The 22,357-nt window shown below is 39.2% G+C and overlaps 1 protein-coding gene across 1 annotated transcript in view; it reads left to right on the top strand.

Annotated features, from left to right (window-relative positions):
- The window catches only part of LOC131161517 (protein-tyrosine-phosphatase PTP1), a 72,791-nt gene that overhangs the window by 1,835 nt on the left and 48,599 nt on the right, over nucleotides 1-22,357 (top strand). Inside the window, exons 2-4 of the mRNA XM_058117334.1 lie at nucleotides 2,418-2,514; nucleotides 2,617-2,699; nucleotides 2,836-2,976. Coding sequence (XP_057973317.1) covers nucleotides 2,418-2,514; nucleotides 2,617-2,699; nucleotides 2,836-2,976 — 321 coding nt within the window. The remainder of the gene's footprint in view (nucleotides 1-2,417; nucleotides 2,515-2,616; nucleotides 2,700-2,835; nucleotides 2,977-22,357) is intronic.

Raw genomic sequence — 22,357 nt, 5'->3', positions numbered from 1 at the left:
AGTACTTCTTTGAGGCAGTTGGATTCTGATGCCCAATTAACTCATCCTGGCAGATTTTTTCTTTTTCTCAAAAATAATTAACTTATCCCAGTGGTAATTTTTAAGACAGATAGATTCTGATGCTTTATATTTGTATTTTAATGATCAGACTTTTTACTTGTTGATGCTGCAAATACTAAATTGCGGCATAAAAAATTTGATGCCTGACTAATTTATCCTGGCAGTTTGTCTTGGGGTAAAATTTTGCTAGTAACTTTGGGACTTATTTTGCTTCATAAAGCTGATCACATCTCATTGCTATCTGAAACATTAATATTTTTTGGAATGCATGTGTAACAATAGGTTTCATACCCCAACTTTAGACACTTGTTTTTCCATCTCCATGGAAACATCCCTTTTTGGTTTCCCCTTCATGTAGACAATAAACCCAGGATTATGTAAATGACTGGAGAATTTGACTTTCTCATCATCATTTGATTGAGCTTTCACTTTATGCCTCATGTTCTTTTGGAGCCTATATACTTCAGTTGAAAATTTATTCCTGATGATGAGGTTGCATTTGAAATCCAAGTTATTTCAACTATTGCTGAAAAGACGCATATTTTCTGGCTTCCTGATAAAATTTTATCTTATAGAAAATTATTAACAGCTTAATTAGCCTTAAATTCCCTATCTATTAATATGTCCATTTTTTTTCTTTCATTAATATAATGATTGGTTTGAAAATTTATGTTCTTGTCCTTTTAAATCCTCTATAATTTTTGTGGAATCCATTATTTATCATGTGCTTATATTATAAAGCTTCATATAAATAGATTGTCCCAAGTGGTTGTCTTGTATGCTACAAGCTTGAATTGATGGACCATCTTTCTATTATTTTTGCTTTTGCATTGTGCTTTTGTGTGACGGCAGTGTCTCGATGCTTCTTTCTTTGCTAATCTAGAGCTTTCTGGACTATGGCTTGTATTGAAAACTGGAGTGATATATTTGAGTTCTTATGTGATTTTTTGGTAAACCTTGATGCATTGGATGCTAATCTAATAACAACAACAACAACAAAACCAAGCCTTAGTCCCACTAAATGGGGTCCGCTATATGAATCCTTTTCCGCCAATTTATGCGATCATGGACCATTTCTTTTGATAGATTCAAGGATGCTAATCTCTGTGGCAGTTTTTCTGGCTGGAAGGATTATTCTCCCTCACTCACGCGCACACTCGTAATTATCTATAATTTATAGTTTGTTGGATTACCACCTAATGTTTTGGACAGTTAGATTGTAATTATCTTACTAACAGTTGCATCTTTTGGTAATTATTTCATGGTCTCCGATGAGTTTAACTTGGTCAAATCTCTACGCATTTTTGCTCCAAGTAAGTCTCATTTGACTTCTCATGTGATCTCCAGGTTTTGAATTTTTCTAGTTCCTGGCAAATTCAGAAGCTTGTACTGCCTCCCAAGGGGGGCTCAAGTGGTAAACTCAAGGCTCTCCTGGTTAAAATGCTAAGGATCAAGTCTCGGGGTTTCAGCTTTCCATTTGAGATAATACCTTGCTATTTAAGTGAAGAAGTGTAGAGATGGTCCATTATCTTGGTGGACTAGTCGAGTTTCCAAAGGAATTTGGACACCATCGCTTAAAAAAAAAAGAAAAAAAAAGCTCATACTCTTTTTTTCTTTGGGTGCCTATAAATGGTGAATATTTTTTATAGATTTCTCTATGTATGTTGTGAATTTAAATTTGATAAAAAAAAAAAATTGAAGCAAGGAGGGATATTACTTTATTGTCCCTTTTCCTCTTCACAATAGTTTGTCTTGATCTCGTGTTAGTTTAGTCTTCCAATCTATATTGCTCTGTTCAACTGATATTATATGGGCAATGATAAGTATTTTTCATTTCTTAATTTATATTTTTTCCTTCATTTCAGCTTTAATTATATTTTAAGTTCATTCTCTCCTGATTTTGCATTATGAATTTACCTTCCCCACACCTTTTATTAGCTTTACCTGTCCTGACTCTTCTTGCCTTAATGTCATGTTCTGTGAGTCTCTTCATTGATCAGTGAGACACAGTTTTTGTCTTTTTATATACATGCTAGCAAATCTAGTTCTTATTTTTCCTCTTTCAAGTTTTTGCATTGCATGCTTTGGGCGTTTTGTCTCAGCATCTGTTGTAACGGTTGCACTGAGGAAGCCTTCTCTTTTTTGTTCTGGGATTCATATTGCATTTACAATAATTATTGATAAAGTGACATAAAATTTGTATGGATTTTTTTTGTTAAAGCCAGTTGATGGTCAATGGTATTTTTATCCTTCTTGTTTTATTTAATTTTATAATTTCCATTTTTGTAGCTGCACCTGAATAACTCTTTCTCTTTTTTCTGATTACTGTGCTAAGTTATTTTCCCTCTTATTTACAGGACAATAGGATAGGATCATCTGACATGAAAAGAAGCTGCTCAGTGGCTCTCGACAATGTGAACTTGAGCAAAAATCGCTATTATAATATCTTGCCATGTATTCAGTTGATTTTCATTTCTGGCAGTTTAATTTTTTTGGGAGACAATTATTTTATTTCTAGTAGAATTTTGATTGGTTATTGGACTCTTTTGATTTCAGTTGACAAAAATAGGGTTGTTCTAAACTCCTGCAAGGATTACAGACCATCAGCAAGGGGCTACATCAATGCAAGTTTTATAACGGTATATATTTATGTACTTTACCAGGAATTATGTGAATTTGCTTTTTTCTTGTTCAAACTATTTCTCAATAGAAAATATGTGGTTATCCAAAACTATATTCCTTGTTTGACCATTCAGGAATGCCTCTTAAATGTAGACTTCTTCCGATGAAAGCATTTCTCGGTTTATAGCCACGCAAGGTCCACTTCCACATACCTTTGAAGACTTCTGGGAGATGGTAATCCAGTATCATTGCCCAGTTGTTGTGATGCTTACACGGTTGGTGGACAGCTCCAGGGTATGTTGATGTTTAAGTATTCCTATTATTGGTGGTGCTTTGTTGATGTTTGAGTATTCTGTATTCCTATTATTGGTGGTCAATCCTAGTGTTTATCTTTGATCCATGTGAACAATTATGTGTCAAACAGTTTGTGCCTCAGTTGTGTTCTGTGAGTCTAATATGTACAGTTTCGATTCTGAATTCTTTTATGGGGTTTGGGATATTCGATTTCTTCCAAGGTTTCATTTGTTTTTAAAAAAATTGCTTTCAATTGGAAAATATTTTCCGGAATGCTAGAAATTATTTTTCAATAAATATTATTTCATGGTGGGAAATTGGTCTATTGAGTCTAATATATGACCTTGTTCCATTGATCGAGTAAGTTATTTTCCTGGCTGAAATTTTCTGGACTGCCCTAACATTTGTACATACATAATAATTTCTGGAGGGCCATTTTCCTTGAATCTGAGACTATAGTATACATCAATGAGGTTGCAACCCTGGTTCTAGATTGCTGCTCTCTCTCTCTCTCTCTCTCTCTCTCTCTTAAATATATATATATATTTTTCTTTTATATTGATTGGGAAATTTCTGCTCAAAACCATTTATTGTTGTACCAACGGATCGGGGGCAGTGCAGAGCACCACTTATAGAAGTTTTAATGTTTTCAGCTCTGCTTCTTAAGTAATTAATTTTGTACTCTCTAATTGTTATTCCATCATTTGTATGTGACTAGAAGTTTTACTTATGGCTGTTTTCCTCTTAGTTTTGTTTATTCATTTAAAGTAATGAAAATTATTTAATGCAAAGATCAATTTTAGCTGGGTTATTCATTTTAAAATAAAGAAGTATGACTTAAACTAGAGACCTATTTTAGTTGAGTATGGGCAGTAAACTCTTTCAGTCCCCTAATCTTGTTCCTGATTTCAGATTAAACAGATAAGCTTTTTGTTGAGCTTTCCTGCAATGTTTATAGTTACCTTGTATTTTTCAAAATGAGGTGGCGGCTCTTTCTTTTTCTCATAAAATATGTGATTTTACGTTTACAAAATAAAAAGCACTGGCTGGCTCATGCCTGATTGAAAGAAAAACGCAAAAACTCAGTTGCTTCCATTTCCATGATTGATTTGGTTACAAGGGATGCCAAAGCCTTGAGGATGGGATGAATTGAACCAAAGCTCTTGGGGGAGTGCCAAGACTTTGGTGGGGACGCTTGCCATTGAACTAAACCAGCTTCTTACATCTATTCTATTAGATCACCACTTTTCCTAAAAGCTGAAGCTGTTAAGTTGTGGGCCAACAATGTATATCAAGCCTTAACACATTCCATGATGATCATAGGGTGGTGGTTCTCATTTCTTTCAGATCATTATAGGCAGTGTTTCTCACTTGTCAATAAAGTTGATCTTGAATTTGCTTAAGCTCCTAGGCCAATATGAACTCATTTTGTATTCATATATGTAGCATGCCTTTTTTTTGGGTTTCGCAAGAGAACTTGTCAAAGGAAGTGTTCATTATTATGCCCCCAAGCTTTGGAATAGCTAGTGCAGGTCAAGAGCATGCAAACATAATTGATCAAAACAATCACCAAGAGCTTGATATGAGAAGTTTACCATGCATTAATTTGAATTTCGTATGAATAAAGTCTAGCATATCTCATGCTCTTTGTTAGGCATTAATAGAAGCAGAAAAACTCAAGAATGATAATGTCTTAGATTAAGAATGATCTTTTTGACCAGTAAATATGTATGTATACATGGTGCGCCAAGGGAATGCCAACCAATAGCTTAGATTAGGAATGATTTTGGGGGGACAAACAGCTTAGAGGGCTATGTTACTGGAGATCAATAGCCGATAAATGCTTTTTGTTTGGTGAAAAGAGAGAGTTTCAGGTTGAGTCCTAAAAACCTGTGTGGGATTAGATTCTTACCAGTGAACCATACTATTCATGTTAAATGAAGCATATGCTAGAATCTAACAGATTGCCAAAGATGATAAGTGATGATGCATATAAAAATTCCTATACCTTTTTCATCAACATGAATAGCTGTACAAGTTGACGCCATCTTGATGTCTTCGTCTAACCAATTGAAATGCACTGTTGCTTAATTCCCAAGTGTCATTTACTGCGCGAAGATAAGATAAGGGCTCACGGATGGCCCTATTCGTCTCTTTCTCTCTCTCTCTCTCTCTCTCTCTCTCTCCCTCAACTATTCCTCTCCCCCCCACAAGCATTCGCTGCAATGAAGATTGGTTTAGGTTATGATGAGTCAAGCGCTTCAAATCGAAGGAAAATCCTTTGATGCATCTAGACAAAGGTGAGGGGAGATCATCTTTGCTCGTGGTTGAGAAGAATGTTGTTCGTAACAGATGGTTTAGGTTATCGGAAGAGGCTGTTATGTGATTCGTTGAAGGGTTGTTGGTTTTTGGCTGGATGGAGAGAGGCTTTTGGAGTTTTCACAAGGGTATAACAAGCTATTGGTTGTCGATTAGGTGGATGAATAGTTTCTGGATTTAGGGTTGGGTTGGAATTGTAGGAGATTTTTTGTGTTCATTCTCGGCAGTGCAAAAGGTAAGGGATGGTGAAGCTGCATGAGTGTTTTCTGCAGCTTGGCAAAGGAGTTACAAAAATATTTAGGTGATATGGTTGCAGATGGTCATTCATGTTTCAGATCGTGGAGGCAGTTTGTGCTGGAAGGTAATATAGATGGAGGTGAGGTTTGTAATCATCAAGCCCCTCTCTGGAGATCGAGTTATGGCGACTGTTAAGGAAGATAGGTGCTGTAGATGTGGCAGTGTAGTTCAGATGAACAAGGCTAAGCTTTTGGAGTCAGCTACAGTCGCTGTTAATCTGCCAGTACCAACCATAGCCAACTAGTCATCAACCAGTCAGCAACCGTTGAAAGCTGCGATCTTCATCAACCAATAGGATTCGCTAGAGAAGGTAGCTAGGGTTCCAATGGAGTCGTCGTTCTTCCAGAGGCTGCTAGGGCTGCATTCAGGGGGAGGAAGTGAAAAGATATGAGCTGGGAGGCATGATTCTTGATCTGGCTCTGGCCCAACTAATTGATAGGAAGGGTATTTCTTTTTTATATAAACTGGGCCATTTACTTAAGAAAGACCAAGACTTAGGTTTATCTAAGTTGGGCTTTAATGAGGAGTCTAGGGGTGGTCCTCATTCCTTGGGTTCTATTCAAAAGGTGTATGGTGAAGGTCATGATGCTGGACAGGGAAATAGGGAATCAAACAAGTCAGAGCCAGACTTCAAGAACGCAAAGGACCAGATTTTAGTCCTTAAGAGCTTCAGGAAATGAGCAGTGGGAAGGAGGAGGTTAGACTTCACGTTCAGAGTCCAGCACTCCAAACTTCAAGTCAGGCTGATCAAATTCTGATACATACCCAGAATCTTAATAGTTCGGAGTTAGAATTAGAAGCCTGGTATTAAAAATGTAACAAGTCTGGAAGAGTGCTCAAAAAATGGGGAGGTAAGATGTAAAAATCTAGGAGCAATTATGGCGGAGATTGATGACATTTTGTGTCCGAATTTTGATGGATTTGAGGGTAGTAAGGTGTATGCTCGCTGGAAGGCAGCTTATATGGGTGCTGAGATGAGGAAGGTGTTTGATGAGAGGTGAGAAAATTCTTGTGCAACAAGGACAAAGCTTTTGAGGAGAGACTCTAGAGGAGAACTTAGCATGGTGGAAGACTCTTATAAAGAAGGTCGGTTGCTGCAATGGGAAAGGAAGGAAAAGCAGGTTAAGAAATGGTGGGATATTTCGGATTCAGAAAGTGATCATTTGAGTGAATTTGACTGTGGTGGGGGGTTATTGTTGGATGAGATTTAGAAACAATATGGGTATGCTTCTGATTCTTGCGACGAAGTAGGGGATTTGTCTTAGACTCTTATGTTCATCCTGCCCGGTGGAGGATCAGTCAACAATTCACAGTGTAGGGATGGAATATTGCCTACTTCTGTGGAGGAAATTCCCAAGGAGGATTTAGAAGCTCAAAATCTTTTGGATAAGTTGGAGGAAATGAGGTTCGCTTGGATGGTGGCAAAATTCATAAATTGAAAGGTCAAAGTGAATTAGAAAAGTTGAAGAGTTCAGTCAATTATGATGGAAAGGGTCTGAAAAGGGGTTTTCTTGATTAATTTTATCTATTTTCATGATGTGATCTTTGATTTTATTTTTCTGTTTTGATTTTTCTTTCTTTCTTTTATATATTTTTTTTGGCGGGCTCCTTGTCCCTGCATGTTGTACCTTTCCCTATCTAAAAAAAAAACAAATTGCTAAATGAATCTCAATCATGTTCTTAAGCTTCTTCCTATGATAGTTGAGCAATGGTAGACATTGCCTTAAACCTTTGTGAGGGAAGTATTGAAGGACAAGGCTAAGGTTTGGGGGGTGGTCGCAAAGAAAATCGTATTGTTGATCATTCTTGGGTTCTCCATTGGAAACTTACTTTGGTAAATAAGTTTGCTACCAAGGGTGATTTTAGCATTGACACTTCGAGTGCACATACCTAGGGAGTTGAGTACATCATCGACTGTGTCCTGATAGGAGTATAACAATCTTGTCCACATGATTCAACAACTCCAAGATTTATCTTCTACATTCAATGTTATTGTGGCCTAGGTATAACTGTATAACCTGACTTCTTGCCTCATTTCCCTCCTCTTTGGGGTATTGATTCTGGTGCGTTCTCCTACATAAGAGGTATTCACAATTTATTTTAGTCCTTGAAACCCACCTTGTGCAGTCTAAAGTTGCTTTTGGTAAGTGTTCAATTAGATTAGTTTTTTATTGTGCAAATATTCTTTCCTTTCCTTTCATTACTTTCCATGTGCATTATATTTTTTTCAACATTTCGCCTGAGATTGTTACCGCTTTGAATTAACAAATTTATAACTTCACCCTAATCTTCTTTTCTTATTGATGACAAAGAGGATTGGTGGAGGGCTTGAGAAGGATGACACCCACAATATCGATGTTAGGGATTGTAGATCCAGTTTTTGCCATAATACTTCTTCAATTTCTACTCATAAGTTTTCTTTGGATAAGTGGCACGCTCATTTGGTATTTTGGTCATCCATCCCTTTAGAAACTACAAGTCTTGCACATCTTCAAGTCTATCTCTCGTTTTAAGTATTTTGTTTGTCTGTTAGAAAAGCACATTAGGACTTATTTCTATGTAGAGTTGAATTTTGTGGTAAATAATTGTTTTCTCTTACTCGTTTAGATATTGAAGTGTGAATTTAACTATTCATCAATATATGCACATTGATGTATTTGCTCAATTATACTAGGTAATAGAAACTCAAATTTAACACTAATGTTCAATTTTTTGATCTAATAATGCACTTGAATTTGTTCAAAATGAGTTTCAATTTTTTTGCTTGGGGGACTTAGCCTAGACAGGCTAATCTTATCTCCTCATTGGAATGGAAAAGAAGCGGAGGCTAAGAGATTATTCGTGAGATGTAATGTGCATGTTCCTAAAACTTTTTAGTTTGATGCTCTCTCACAACTTGTCAATAGGATGGGTGTGCCTTGGTTGGGGTGTGATGGGGTGGGGTGGCGTGGGGAGAGGGGGGGAGAGGGAAGGGGGAGGGGACTGCCTTCTTCATATTGGATCCAAAAACATTCATGTTCTATGGTTAGCCTTGTGTATTTGGGTGCAGATTCTTTGTTCATGTTCTGTGTGGACAAGTTTTTTCTTCGTGTTGTGAAATGCGCCTTTGTTGATTACTTGAGAACTTGGATCATGATATAGATTATTATGATCCCCACACTTATAGTTTGTAAGAATTATATCATTGTTGATATCACATTTTTGGAGGGAACAACTTGTTTCTTTGGGTCGGGTCATCTTTAGATGAATTTATTTTGAGTCCATCAATGTTTTCTAGTTCCTTGAGTGTTAACCCCCTTGTTCTTACCCTTATTCACAAGAGAAATATTTCTACTCCTCACAATCCATTGGTTACAGACCGAAAGAAACGATTGACGGCTTATGAATGTTAGAGAGTGGGTGTAGACACTACCACCATGTAGCTGTCGATTCCATCCTTCATTATCCCAACTTTTGGCTCTAGAGATCCATCCCGATGTGGCTTGGATTGGCCAATTCCTTACTAAAGATATGCTTGATTTGTACTCAATGTCCTTAAATTGCATATCATATTGCTCCTTATGTTTTAGTTCTTCACTTTCATATTACTATGCACTCTCTTACTTTGCCCCCTTCCTTCGTTTCCATCTTCCTCCTCGAAAGGAGATGGGTAGGTGTTGTCACGTTGACACGATTAAATATCATATGGATGGCTCTATCAAACGGATAAAGGATCTGCGCTTGTTGCTCGAAAAAATTCTATGTGTATTGATTTTATTGGAAACTAATTTTAATTGGCCCTTATACCAATTGGATGTAAAGAATGCTCCCTTGTACAACAATTTGCAAGAAGAGGTGTATATAGAGCAACCTCTTGGGTGTGTTGCCTATGGGTAGAGTGGTAGGGTATGCAAGTTTCTCTAGGCCATTTATGGGCTTAAGTAGTCTCCTTGAATCTAGTTTGAAAATTTTAGTATGGTAGTTTGTGGAATGACGGCTAGCAGTGTGAACGACGGCCACGGTTGGTGAATGACGGCCACCTACCATGGTAGGTGAGCCACCGCCACCTACCTAGTGGGTGACCCACCGCCACCTACCATGAGATCTTGCCACAAGCCAGAGGCTATAAATTGAGACCCCCCACTGAAGCTAAACTAAACATCTCAACCGCAAGTTGTGTCCTCCTCTGTTTTTCCATATTTTATTCTTTGTGTACATGTTAAATAGGGACCTGAGTATGTAAAGAATACACAATTGAATATACAATTGATTCATTCTCATTCTCTACATGGTATTAGAGCTCGGGTTACTCTAAAACCCTAAGCAATCCATGGCTGCCCAAAAAGGAGACAGCCATGAGTCCAGCCAGTTGGCAACCCAAGAAGGAGAGTCGGAGATAACCTCCTCCATGGGCTCGGCCTGCGTATTCGAGAATTCCCCACTCCATCTTACAGTTGAAAAATTCAATGGTAAGAATTATAGAGAATGGGCACAGTCAATCAAGCTCGTTATCGACGGTAAGGGAAAGCTCGGCTTTCTTATTGGCGAGACTTAGCGACCACCTCCTACCGATGCAGTGGCATCCCAAAAATAGCGGTCCGAAAACTCCTTTATAATGTCATGCTCGATAAACTCTATGAAGCCAGCCATTGGCAAAACGTACCTGTTTCTCCTGACGGCAAAGGACGTGTGGGATGCAGTATGTGAGACATACTCTGATGCTGAAATGGCTTCACAGATTTTCGAGTTGAAGACATGGCTATGGTAGACGAAGCAGGGAGATCGGGAAGTCACATAATACTACACTGAGATGCTCGGACTTTGGCAAGAACTTGATCTTAGCTGCGAAGAGGAATGGGAATGCACGGGTGACAGTGTACATTTCAAGAAGAAGATGGAGAACGAGAGAGTATTCAAGTTTCTGGCAGGGCTGAACCGAGAGCTTGATGACGTGAGGAGCAAGATTTTGGGTCGCCGGCCGCTACCCTCCATCCGAGAAGTCTTCTTTGAGGTTCGGCATGAGTAAAGTAGGAGGAATGTGATGTTGAAAGAGCAAAACAAGTTTGGGCTCGAGGCAACAGCTCCTATAACCCGTGGGCCTCATACTGGATCCAGCCCAAAACAGTATAGAAGGCCCTATTGTGAGCATTGCAAAAAAAGGGGCCATACTAAAGACACCTGTTGGACCTTACATGGCAAGCCCGCGGATTGGAAGCCCAGACAGCCTAATAAAGCCCATGTTCATCAGTCCTCCACCGAAACCGAGGCAAAAAAAAAACCCATAGAAGCCCATTGCATGACAACTTCTAGTGGGGGATTTAATTCTGACCAACTTGCGAAAATATATGATCTATTTTCCAATTTCCAAGCCTCGGGTCAGTTCGCTAATACTATGTCATCTGGCTCTTTAGCCCACAAAGGTACCTTTTTGATAGCCCTTAGTACCACTCCTCATTTTACCCCTTGGATTTTTGACTCTGGTGCATTTGACCATATGACCGATGCTCATCATTTATTTTCAACATACTCACCTTGTGCTGGTAATTTAAAAGTCAAAATTGCAGATGAGATCATGAGACTCTATCCCCTGTCACTGGCAAAGGGAGTATTCGTATTTCTAAATCTTTTACTCTTGAATCTGTCCTCCATGTTCCTAATTTATCGTGCAATTTGCTCTCTATTAGTCAGTTAACTAAATAGTCTGATTGCTCAGCTAAATTCCTACCTTCTCATTGTGTCTTTCAGGACTTATCATTGGGGAAAATGATTGGCAGTGCTAAGGAATGTGACAGGCTCTACTTCTTCGACAAAGCTAATGTGAATGGACCGTGAACTTTTGTAATTCTGCATCTAGTCCTATGGAAAGTGAACTTTTGTTATGGCATAAAAGGATGGGACAGCCTAGTTTTTAGTATTTGCAGCACTTATTTCCTTCAATATGTTTGTATAAAATCACCTTGGATTTTCAGTGTGAAGTGTGTGAACTTGCTAGACACCATCGCACTACTTTTCCTAGATCTCAGTATAAACCATCCATGCCATTTAGTCTAATTCATAGTGATCTATGGGGACCTTCTCGTACTCCTAATCGGACCCATACAAAATGGTTTATTACTTTTATTGATGATCACACTTGTCTGTGTTGGGGTGTATTTATTGACTGGTAAAACTAAGGTTCGATTAGTCTTCATGAATTTTCTCTCTATGATACAAACCCAGTTTCACACAAAAATCCAAATCCTTCGTTCTGATAATGGTACTGAGTATTTCAATCACTCCTTGGGCACGTATCTTCAAGAGAATGGTATTATCCATCAAAGCTCTTGCGTTGACACCTCTCAACAAAATGGGGTTCCTGAATAGAAAAATCGACATATCCTTGAAGTTGCTCGTGGCCTATTGTTCACCTCTCACATGCCAACAAAATTTTGGGGTGGATCAATTTTGACAGCCACATACCTCATTAACCGAATGCCTAGTATAGTCTTATCCTTTGCAACTCCACTCCAAAAGCTCCAAAAGACTTTTCCCAATTCTAGGCTCGGCTCACATCTTCTGCTTCGTGTCTTTGGGTCCACCATATTTGTCCACATTCACACGCCCAAGCGAAACAAATTGGATCCCAGAGCACTTAAATGTATCTTTCTTGGTTACTCTCCCACACATAAGGGTTACAAATGCTATGAACCGATCTCCCAAAAACTCTATGTTAGCCTGGATGTCACCTTCTTCAAACATACCCCCTACTACTCACTTCAGGGGGAGTCCTTGAGTAAAGCTCGACCCTCAAACTTAGACTACTTCGATATTGCTGTTTTCGAGACCACTTCATACCTTATATCCACTCTTTCGCCTAGTACAGAAGGAAACTTGAGCTCAGGGGGAGATGTGGAAATACAAACAAATAGGGATACACTTGTCTACTCAAGGAGGCCAAAATGGAAGTCCAATGAGACACTAACTTCCGAAGAACCAAAAGAGTTAGAACCGATGATAGTTCCAACTCCTCATGAGTCCGACTCCAATCTCGACTAGGTAAAACATGACTTACCCATTGCTCTTAGAAAGCAACGTCGTTCATGTACTCTCCACCCTATCTCAACATTTGTATCTTACAATGCTCTTTTTGCCAAGTGTCATGCTTTTACTTCAAATCCAGATTCCTAAAAACATTCAAGAAGCCTTGGAGATTCCAGAGTGGAGAGAGGCAGTAATGGAAGAGATAAGGGCACTAGAAAAGAATGGAACTTGTTAGGTGATGAATTTGCGAAGGGGGAAGAAATCAGTGGGCTGTAAGTGGGTGTTCACAGTAAAGTACAAGGCTGATGGCACAGTAGAACGATACAAAGCTCGTGTTGTGGCAAAGGTGTTCACTTAGACATACGATATTGACTACACCGAGACGTTTGCACCAGTAGTAAAGCTGAACACTATACGGGTTCTCTTGTCCATGGCAGCAAACCTGGACTGACCACTCCATCAGTTTGACATTAAGAATGCTTTTCTGAATGGTGAGCTAGAAGTAGAAGTGTTCATGACGCTACCACCAGGATTTTGCAAGGAGGGAGAAAAGACCAGAGTGTGTAAATTAAAGAAATCCCTGTATGGACTCGAGCAATCACAGAGGGTGTGGTTTGATAGATTTTCAAAGGTGATAAAGAATCAAGGATACTGACAGGGGCAGTCAAATCACACTATGTTTTTCAAATAGTCCAATGAGGGAAGAAGGACCATTCTGATTGTGTACGTTGATGCCATCATTCTCACTAGAGATGACATAGGAGAGGTGGAGAGATTGAAGAAGATCTTAGCCACAAAGTTTGAGGTAAAAGACCTGGGTCAAATGCGACATTTCCTGGGAATGGAGGTCGCTAGATCAAGGAAGGGAATTAGTGTCTCCCAGAGAAAGTATGTACTTGACCTTTTGACCTAGACTGGCATGCTTGGTTGTAAACCAAGCGATACTCCTATCGAGGCAGGAAAAAGAACGGAAGACGTAGGAAAGCCTGTGGATAGAGAGAGATATCAGAGACTAGTAGGTAGATTGGCTACCTCTCTCACACTAGACTTGACATTGCTTTCGCTATAAGTGTGGTCAGTCAACACATGCACTCACCAAAGGAGTCACCTAGAAGCAGTATATAAGATTCTTAGATATCTGAAAGGCTCTCTAGGGCAAGGACTATTCTTTAAGAAAGGTGACAGTAAGAAGGTAGAGATATACATAGATTCGGATTGGCAGGATCAGCAAAAGACAGAAGGTCTATTACCGGCTACTTTACCTATGTTTGGGGAAATCTAGTAACATGGAGGAGTAAGAAGCAGAGTGTGGTAGCTAGAAGCAGTGTCGAGGCTAAATTCAGAGTTGTTGTAAAAGGGATGTGTGAAGGGCTATGGTTACAAAAACTTTTGGAAGAACTGCACATCACAGTAGAGCTCCCCATCAAACTCTATTGCAACAACAAAGCCGCCATTAGTATTTCTCATAATCCTGTTCAGCACGACATGACTAAACATATAGAAGTGGAAAGGCATTTTGTAAAGGAGAAAATTGAGAAGGGGACAATTTGCATGACCTATATTCTACAAGAGAACAATTGGCAGATATTTTCACTAAGGGATTACAGAGATCTAGCTTTGAAGAGTTTATTTGCAAGTTGGACATGATCAATATCTATGATCCAACTTGAGGGGGAGTGTGGAATGACGACTAGCAGTGTGAATGACGACCACGGTTGGTGAATGACGGCCAGCAGTGTGAACGATGGCCACGGTTGGTGAATGACGGCCAGCAATGTGAACGACGGCCACAATTAATGAATGACGGCCACCTACCATGGTAGGCGAGCCACCACCACCTACCCTGAGATCTTGCCACAAGCTAGAGGCTATAAATTGAGATCCCCACCGAAGCTAAACTACACATCTCAACTGCAAGTTGCGTCCTCTTTTGTTTTTCCATATTTTATTCTCCGTGTACATGTTAAATAGGGACCTGAATATGTAAAGAATACACAATTGAATATAAAATTGATTCATTCTCATTCTCTACATAGTTTCTTCATTTAATATTTTTATCTAATTCTACTCTGTCAGTCTTTGTCTACAAAAAAGAGACATGTGGTACTTCTAGTAGCCTATTCTCATGCTGATATCATCAATGCTATAGAAAGATTGTAGATGTCAAGGAGTGGTGTCGAATGTTTCAGATCAAAGAGTCATATTTCGTGTTGCTTTCTTGGCAATGAGATTGTATAGTTTAAGAAAAGGTTGAACTCGTCAGAGTGAAAATATGCACTGGACTTGCTAAATTGGACTTGTGCTGGGAGCTAATTTATTTGATCCTCGTATGGGTCCTAATGTGAAGTTGTATATGATGTTGGACTGGATTTTTAAAGTGATGTTGGTATAGGGAGTGGGATTGCAAGTTGATATATTTAGCTACCACTAAACTTAACATATCATTTGTTGTGGGGGTGGTGAGTCAACTTATGGAAAACTCAAAGCAACCACATTTGGATGCTATTAGTACTCTTTGTAGTAGTAGTCCTTATATATCATAGTAACAATCGAAATATGGTCAAAAGAAAAAAAATCTCTAATTGTTAGGACTTTTGTGACATTTTATTGCTTATAACATTTTCAAATTGGTTGTTTTTTATATATTGCAATGGGTGATTCCATCGTTTGTAGTAAAAAAAAATCACAAAAGGCTTTTCAAAAAGGTTTCGCCAATATCTTAAGAGCTCTTTTGGTGGAGGTTTTATTTATTTATTTATTTTGATAAGAAAATTATTGAAAAAGCATCAAGGGGATGCCAACTTGTGGTACAACAAGTCAAGTACCATGAAGGGTATCACAAGAATCAAATTTTACATCATAGTCTCCCACTAGGCCAGCTATTTGACCTCAGTAAACCAGTGCTCTTTGCTGATTTGGAGTGCTGAGGTTGAATTTTTAAACACTCGTATTCCTCTCTTTCCAATCACACCAAAAAATTGCAAGGGGAACGAGGGACATAACCTTTCTCTTCTCCTTTGTTGATCGAAATCCCTTTCTAGGCTTAGAGTTCCTCCCACAAAGTTAGTGATAACCCACCGTTGTCCAATTAGAGACAATGCCATATTCCAAAGATTCCTAGTTCATGTGCAATGAAGGAGGATGTGCTTTATTGATTTTTTGTCAGCCATGCAAATGGGACATGTGTTGGCTACTAACAAACCCCTTATTTGCAAATTGTCCAAAGTCTATATCTTACCATGAGTTGCCTCCCATGCGAGAAAGGGAACTTTTATTGGGGCAGTTGTCTTCCAAATCAATGTTTGAGGGAAATCAAAGTTGTTTGACTCCAAATGAAAGAGCTTCCTCTAGAAGGATCTAACAGTGAAGCCCCTTTCTCATCTAAGGCCCAAATTGGAAGATCAATAGAAAGCAGTAGAAATTTGTGAATTGGTTGAGTTCCTAATCTTCCACATTTCCAAGGAAGGTGTTGTGATATGTGGCTTATATATGAAGTGGAAGACATGTACAATTAGAAAACATGGTAGAAAACAACAGCTTTGTCAAGATGACAAGAAACAGTCGACAGTTCTGGTGCTGTTACTTCGATTGTTTGCTCTCGGTATTAAATCATTGATGGTATGTCTGAAACTGTTGATGGTTTTTTTTCAAATTTTGAATTGGGACATTAGGTTGGTTGGGTTTCAGAGGGAAAGCCTCTGGGAAAGTTATATACACATGTTGTACTATGTAAAAAATTACATTGACGATGATCGAGGCATTGTTGAACCACGTAATTCCTTGTGTCATTGTTTAGTGCTTTCATTATAATTTGTGTGATTGTGTTTTTGTATATTTCACTGTTGAGTGTTGCGTTGTAAGATCGATTTATTCTGCGGTGCATTCAATTTTCACAACAAATTGGTATCAGAGCATTGTTGTAATGGCTTTTGGAACTTCTTCTGCAAAGTTTGATGTTGTCAAGTTTGATGGAACGGGAAACTTCGGTTAATGGCAGAGAAGGGTTAAGGATCTGTTAGTGTAGCAATGTATGGTGAAGGCTTTATACGGAGTTCAATCGAAAAGCATGGATGAAACAAGTTGGAATGAATTGAAGCAAAGGTGGTAGCGACTATCAGACTTTGTTTGGCCGATGATGCGTTGTATCATGTCATGGAAGAGGATTCTTCAGCGGCTGTTTGGAAGAAACTTGAAAGCCGGTATATGTCTAAATCTCTTACAAATAAATTATATCTTAAGCAAAAGTTGTATTGGCTTAAGATGGTGGAAGGCTCAGATTTGAACTAACACATCAAAGCATTGAATCAAATTGTAAGTTATTTAATGCAGGTTGATGTGAAATTCGAGGAAGAAGACAAGGCACTGATGCTATTGAATTCCCTACCTGCATCGCACATGTATGAGAATTTGGTTACTACTCTAACATGGGCCAAAGAAACCCTAAATTTGGAAGAGGTAACAAGCGTATGTTGGGTTTTCATCAAAGAAAGAAGGTCAGCGATGAAATTTCACATGGTGAAGGGCTTGTGGTAAAGGGTAATTAGGAACATGGGAGAAGCAAATTCTGGAAAGATGGAGTGGTAATAAGTCTCGGTTGCTGTCCAGGAAGAAGAAGGATATTTGGTGTTTTAAGTGTGGAAAAAAGAGGCATATAAAACCGGAGTGTCTGGAATTGAAGAAGGGGAATGCTGAAAATAAAGAGGGTTCTCCAAAATCAGCAAATGTAGTTGAGGAAGGAAACTCAGAAAGCAGTGATGGTGATATGCTTTCTGTTTCATCGGGGTCGGATCGCTTTATGGATTCTTGGGTCCTAGATTTGGCGTGCTCTTATCACATGACACCAAATAAAGAATGGTTCAGCACCTACAGGTCAGTTAATTATGGTTTCGTTTTGATGGGAAATGATGTTTTATGCAAAATAATTTGAATAGGAAACGTCAGAATTAAAATGAATGATGGTGTTGTGAGAACTTTATGTGATGTAAGACACATACCGGATCTACGAAAGAGTCTAATTTCATTGGGCGCTTTGGATTGTAATGGGTATAGTTACAAATCTGAAAGTGGAGTTATGAAGGTGTGTAAGGGTGTTTTAACAGTGATGAAAGGATAGAAGTTAGCGGGAAATATCTATGCATTGCTGGGCATTATAGTTGTAGGTGGAGTTGCAGCCATAGATTCTGATTTAGATGAAACTGTTTTGTGGCATATGCTGTTAGGGCATATAGGTGAACATGGGATGAAGGAACTTCATAAGAGGAACCTTTTGAAGGGTATCAAAACATGCAGGCTGAATTTCTACAAGTTTTGTGTGTTGGGAAACAGAACAGGGTGCAGTTCAAAACAACCATTCACAAGACCGAGGGTATTCTTGACTACATTCATTCGGATGTTTGGGGGCCGGTGAGAGTAGCATCATGAGGTGGACATATGTATTTTGTGAGTTTTATTGATGATTACTCACGGAAGTTGGGTGTATTTCATGTGGTACAAGTCAGAAACATTTGGCAGGTTTAAATTATGGAAAGCTGAGGTGGGAAACCTAACCGGGAGGAGAATTAAATACCTTAGGTCAGACAATGGGACTGAGTACACTGATTCGAGGTTCATGGAGTTTTGTGAGCAGCATGGCATAAGCAGACATTTCACAGTTCGCCGGACACCACAACAAAATGGTGTGGCAGAAAGGATGAACCGGACTGTAGCTAAAAGAGCTCAGTGTCTTAGGTTGAATGCAGGGCTAACGAAGAACTTTTGGGCCGAGGCAGTGAATATGGCGTGTTTCTTGGTTAACTAATCACCAAGGGCATCACTAGAGGGGAAAGTTGCAGAGGAGGTATGGGCAGGTAATGCGGTAGACTACTCCGGTTTGAGGGTATTCGATTGTCTAGCCTATGTGCACATTTCTAGTGAGGAGAGATCAAAACTTGATGCAAAGTGTTGGGGTATCAGAAAGGTGTGAAAGGGCTCAAGCTATGGGATCCAATGACAAACAAGGTGGTGATCAGTAGAGATGTGGTTTTCAATGAGAAAACCATGGTGAAGCGTACTCAGGAGGAAGATAAAGAGAAACAGGTGTCAGAAAACTGGAGCAGAGATGAGCATGTTGTGTAGGTGGAGTTAGAGACTCCAAAATGTGGGGAGTTCTAGCTTGGGAAACTAGCAGGTTGATAGTGTTCCTATACGTAGATCCAGACGCACTATTGGGCCATCGCCCAGGTATGGATTTTATGATTTGGTGTCTTATGCTTTCATTACCAGTTGTAAAGATCCAACTACTTTTCAAGAGGCAATGCATGGTTAGGAGAAAAGTAGATAGATAGGTGCTATGGTGGAGGAAATGGAGTCAATGCATAAGAATTAGACATGAGAGTTGGTGGAGCTTCCAGAAGGGAAGAGGGCGATAGGTTGCATGTGGGTATTTAGGAAGAAGGAAGCGGTATCAGAAAAGGAAGGCGAGAAGTTAAAGGCACGGTTAATAGCAAAGGGATACTCACAGAAGAAAGGAGTTGATTATGATGAAATCTTCTCACTTATGGTCAAATACACTTCCATCAGGGTAGTGTTGGGATTAGTGACACACTATGATATGCATTTGGAGCAAATGGACATAAAGACTGCATTTCTCCATGGTGATTTGGAGGAGCAGATTTATATGGTACAGCCAGAGGGATTCAGTCTACTCGAGCAAGAGCATTTGGTTTGCAAACCGAAGAAGTCACTTTACAGGCTAAAACAGTACCCGAGGCAATGGTACAAACATTTTGACTCCTACATGATCCGGATAGGCTACAGGAGGTGTGAGTATGATTGCTGCGCGTATGTTAAGAGTGTTGATAATGGTTCTCTTATTTTTCTGTTGCTTTATGTTGATGACATGCTAATTGCTGTGAAGGATATGATTGAGATAAGTTTGTTGAAGACTTTGTTGAATAAATAGTTTGACTTGAAAGATCTTGGTGTAGCCAAGAAGATTCTTGGGATGGAGATTCGTAGGGATAGAACTGCAGGGAGATTGTGATTATCTCAGGGTGGTTATGTGGAGAAAGTGTTGGAGAGGTTTAGCATGGTTGATGCAAATTCGGTAAGTATGCCGTTAGCTATCGCTCAATTCCCAAGGACGGATGATGATATTTGGGACATGTCAAAGGTCCCCTATGCTTGCAGTGGGGTGTCTAATGTATGCTATGGTATGTACAAGATTGGACCTGGCACATGCGGTTAGTGTGGTGAGTAAGTTTCTTTCAAATCCGGGTAGACAACATTGAGATGCCGTCAAGTAGATTTTCAGATACTTAAAGGGTACTTCTCACTATGGCATCATGTTTGGCAAGCAACAGAGTGATCCGTCAGTTGTGGGATATGTTGATGTAGATTATGCTGGGGATCTTGATAACAGGAGGTCTACAATAGGATATGTGTTTACCTTTGTGGGAGGACCTGTTTGTTGGAGGTCCATGGTACAATCTCTGGTTGCATTATCAACAACTAAGCCGGAGTATATGACAGTCTCCGAAGCTGCTAAGGAAGCATTGTGGCTTACAGGTTTAGTCAAGGAGCTAGGTATACAACAAGGTGGAGTTCAGCTGCATTGTGACATTTAGACTGCCATCTATTTGGCGAAAAATCAATTGTATCATACGAGAACTAAACATATAGGTGTGAGGTTCCACTGGATCTGGGAGTTGATTTCTTCAGGAGAACTTGTCCTTGAGAAAGTTCATACTTCTGAGAATGCAGCAGATATCTTGACGAAGTTGGTTATCATAGAAAAGTTCAAGCATTGCTTGGACTTGCTGAATCTCTTTAATTGCTAGACGGGAGGTGGTCCCAACCTATTGTCCCAAGGTGGAGCATCGGGTTTATGTTTTTGATTTTCCCCTAAGGGGTGTATATTTGCCAAGGTCGAGATTGTTGTGATATGTGACTCATAAACTGAGTGGAAGGCATGAACAATAAGAAAACATGGTCGAAAACAACAGTTAAGGTTTGCAGGAGCAAACCGTCGATGGTTTTGTCAGGATGACAAGAAACAATTGACAGTTTTGGTGCTGTTACTTCGACTGTTTGCTCTCGGTATTAAACCATCGACGGTTTGGCTCGGTTACCAATGCTGATTTTTCAAATTTTGAATTGGGACATTAGGTTGGTTGGGTTGCGGAGGGAAAGCCTCCGGGAAAGTTATATATACATGTTGTACTATGTAACAAAGTGTCTTTGGACACAAGATAGTGAAAATTACATTGCTAATTGCTCCCGTGGATGTAGGCATTGCCGAACCACGTAACTCCTTGTGTCATTGTTTATTGCTTTCATTATAATCTGTGTGATTGTGTTTCCGTATATTTCACCGTTGTGTGATGCGTTGTAAGATCAATTTATTCCGTTGTGCATTCAATTTTCACAACAGAAGGGGATGTTCCAAAAGAGCCCCTAATTTAAGGTTTGGAGGTGGTAACTAACGTAGGCATCTTTATTACATGCCAAGTTGTAAATGGTTGGAAATAAGACACTAAGAGCTTCTTGATTGCGCCATGAATCATACCAAAAATAAATATTGTCCCCATTCCCCACCCGAAATCTAATACAAGAAGAGAAATCATTCCAACCTTTCTTGACGAACTTCCGCTCCCCTACACCATGTGGTCCTCTACTAGCCTGGGAGATCCAATCATTATGTTCAAGCCCATATTTCATAGCAATGATTCCCCATCAAAGGTGATCTTTCTCAATCATGAATCTCCACAACCATTTCTCTAAAAGGGTTTTATTAAAAATGTGGAGGGACTTCAAACCCAATACTCCTAAATTAATGGTTGCTTCACCATGCCCCATTTGACGCGGTGAAATTTGAATTCTACCCTAGAGCTCTCCCAAATAGACCTCCTTTGAATTCCTTCAAGTCCTTTGGCAACTGAAGCCAAAAGGGGAAGGAGATACATGAAGTAAACGGGGAGATTTGTCAAGGTGCTTTTAATGAGAGTGAGTCTGTCGCCTTTTAGTAAGAAATTCCTCTTCCATCCAGCTAACCTTTTTTCAAAATTTTCAATGATGGGGTCCGACACTCCTTTATCTTTGAATTTGGCATCATCCTGGTGGAGGTTTTTATGTATAAATGTGAAATTGTGTGATTGTGGGATACTATGATGGAGGTTGGTTAGGCTCTATTGAAGATCAGAAGTCTACTACGGGATATTGTGTATTTGTGGGTGGTAATCTTGTTACTTAACATACCAAGAAACAAAATACTATTAGTGAGTTTCATTCTTCAAGTAGGATGTCGAGCTACGGCACATGTTATTATTGAGCTTGTGGGTTGAAGTCTCTTTGCATATCTCTCTAGTACTACAATGCCCTTCACCTCTTTGTATCTCTTCTTCTCCCCTTTTCTCCTCGTCTTCTTTAATCCTAACTGTTGTATTTACTTCATTGAATATTCAATTTATTTAGATTTGTGACACCACTCATTGTGTTATTTAGGATCTTTAGATGAAGAAGAGAATTGGTGAAGGACTCAAGAAGGATGATATAAACTATTTTGATGGTGATGGGAGCAGATCTAGTTCCTGCCACATGACTTCTTTAATTTCTATTTATTTTGTTATTCTTGATTGATGACATGCTTGTTTGGGTCGTCCATCCCTTTAAAAGTTGGAACAAGTTTTTTCCATTTTCAAAGTCTATTTCTCATTTTGGGTGTTTTGCTTGTTAGTTGGGAGAGCGCATTAGGGTTTTTTTTTTTTTGTTTTGTTTGTCTAGAGTTGAG

This window comes from Malania oleifera, chromosome 8 (genome assembly GCF_029873635.1).
Source record: "Malania oleifera isolate guangnan ecotype guangnan chromosome 8, ASM2987363v1, whole genome shotgun sequence".
Classification (NCBI taxonomy): domain Eukaryota; kingdom Viridiplantae; phylum Streptophyta; class Magnoliopsida; order Santalales; family Ximeniaceae; genus Malania; species Malania oleifera.
Note: the sequence above shows the minus strand (reverse complement) of the source record. Positions and strands in the feature narration are given on the sequence as shown.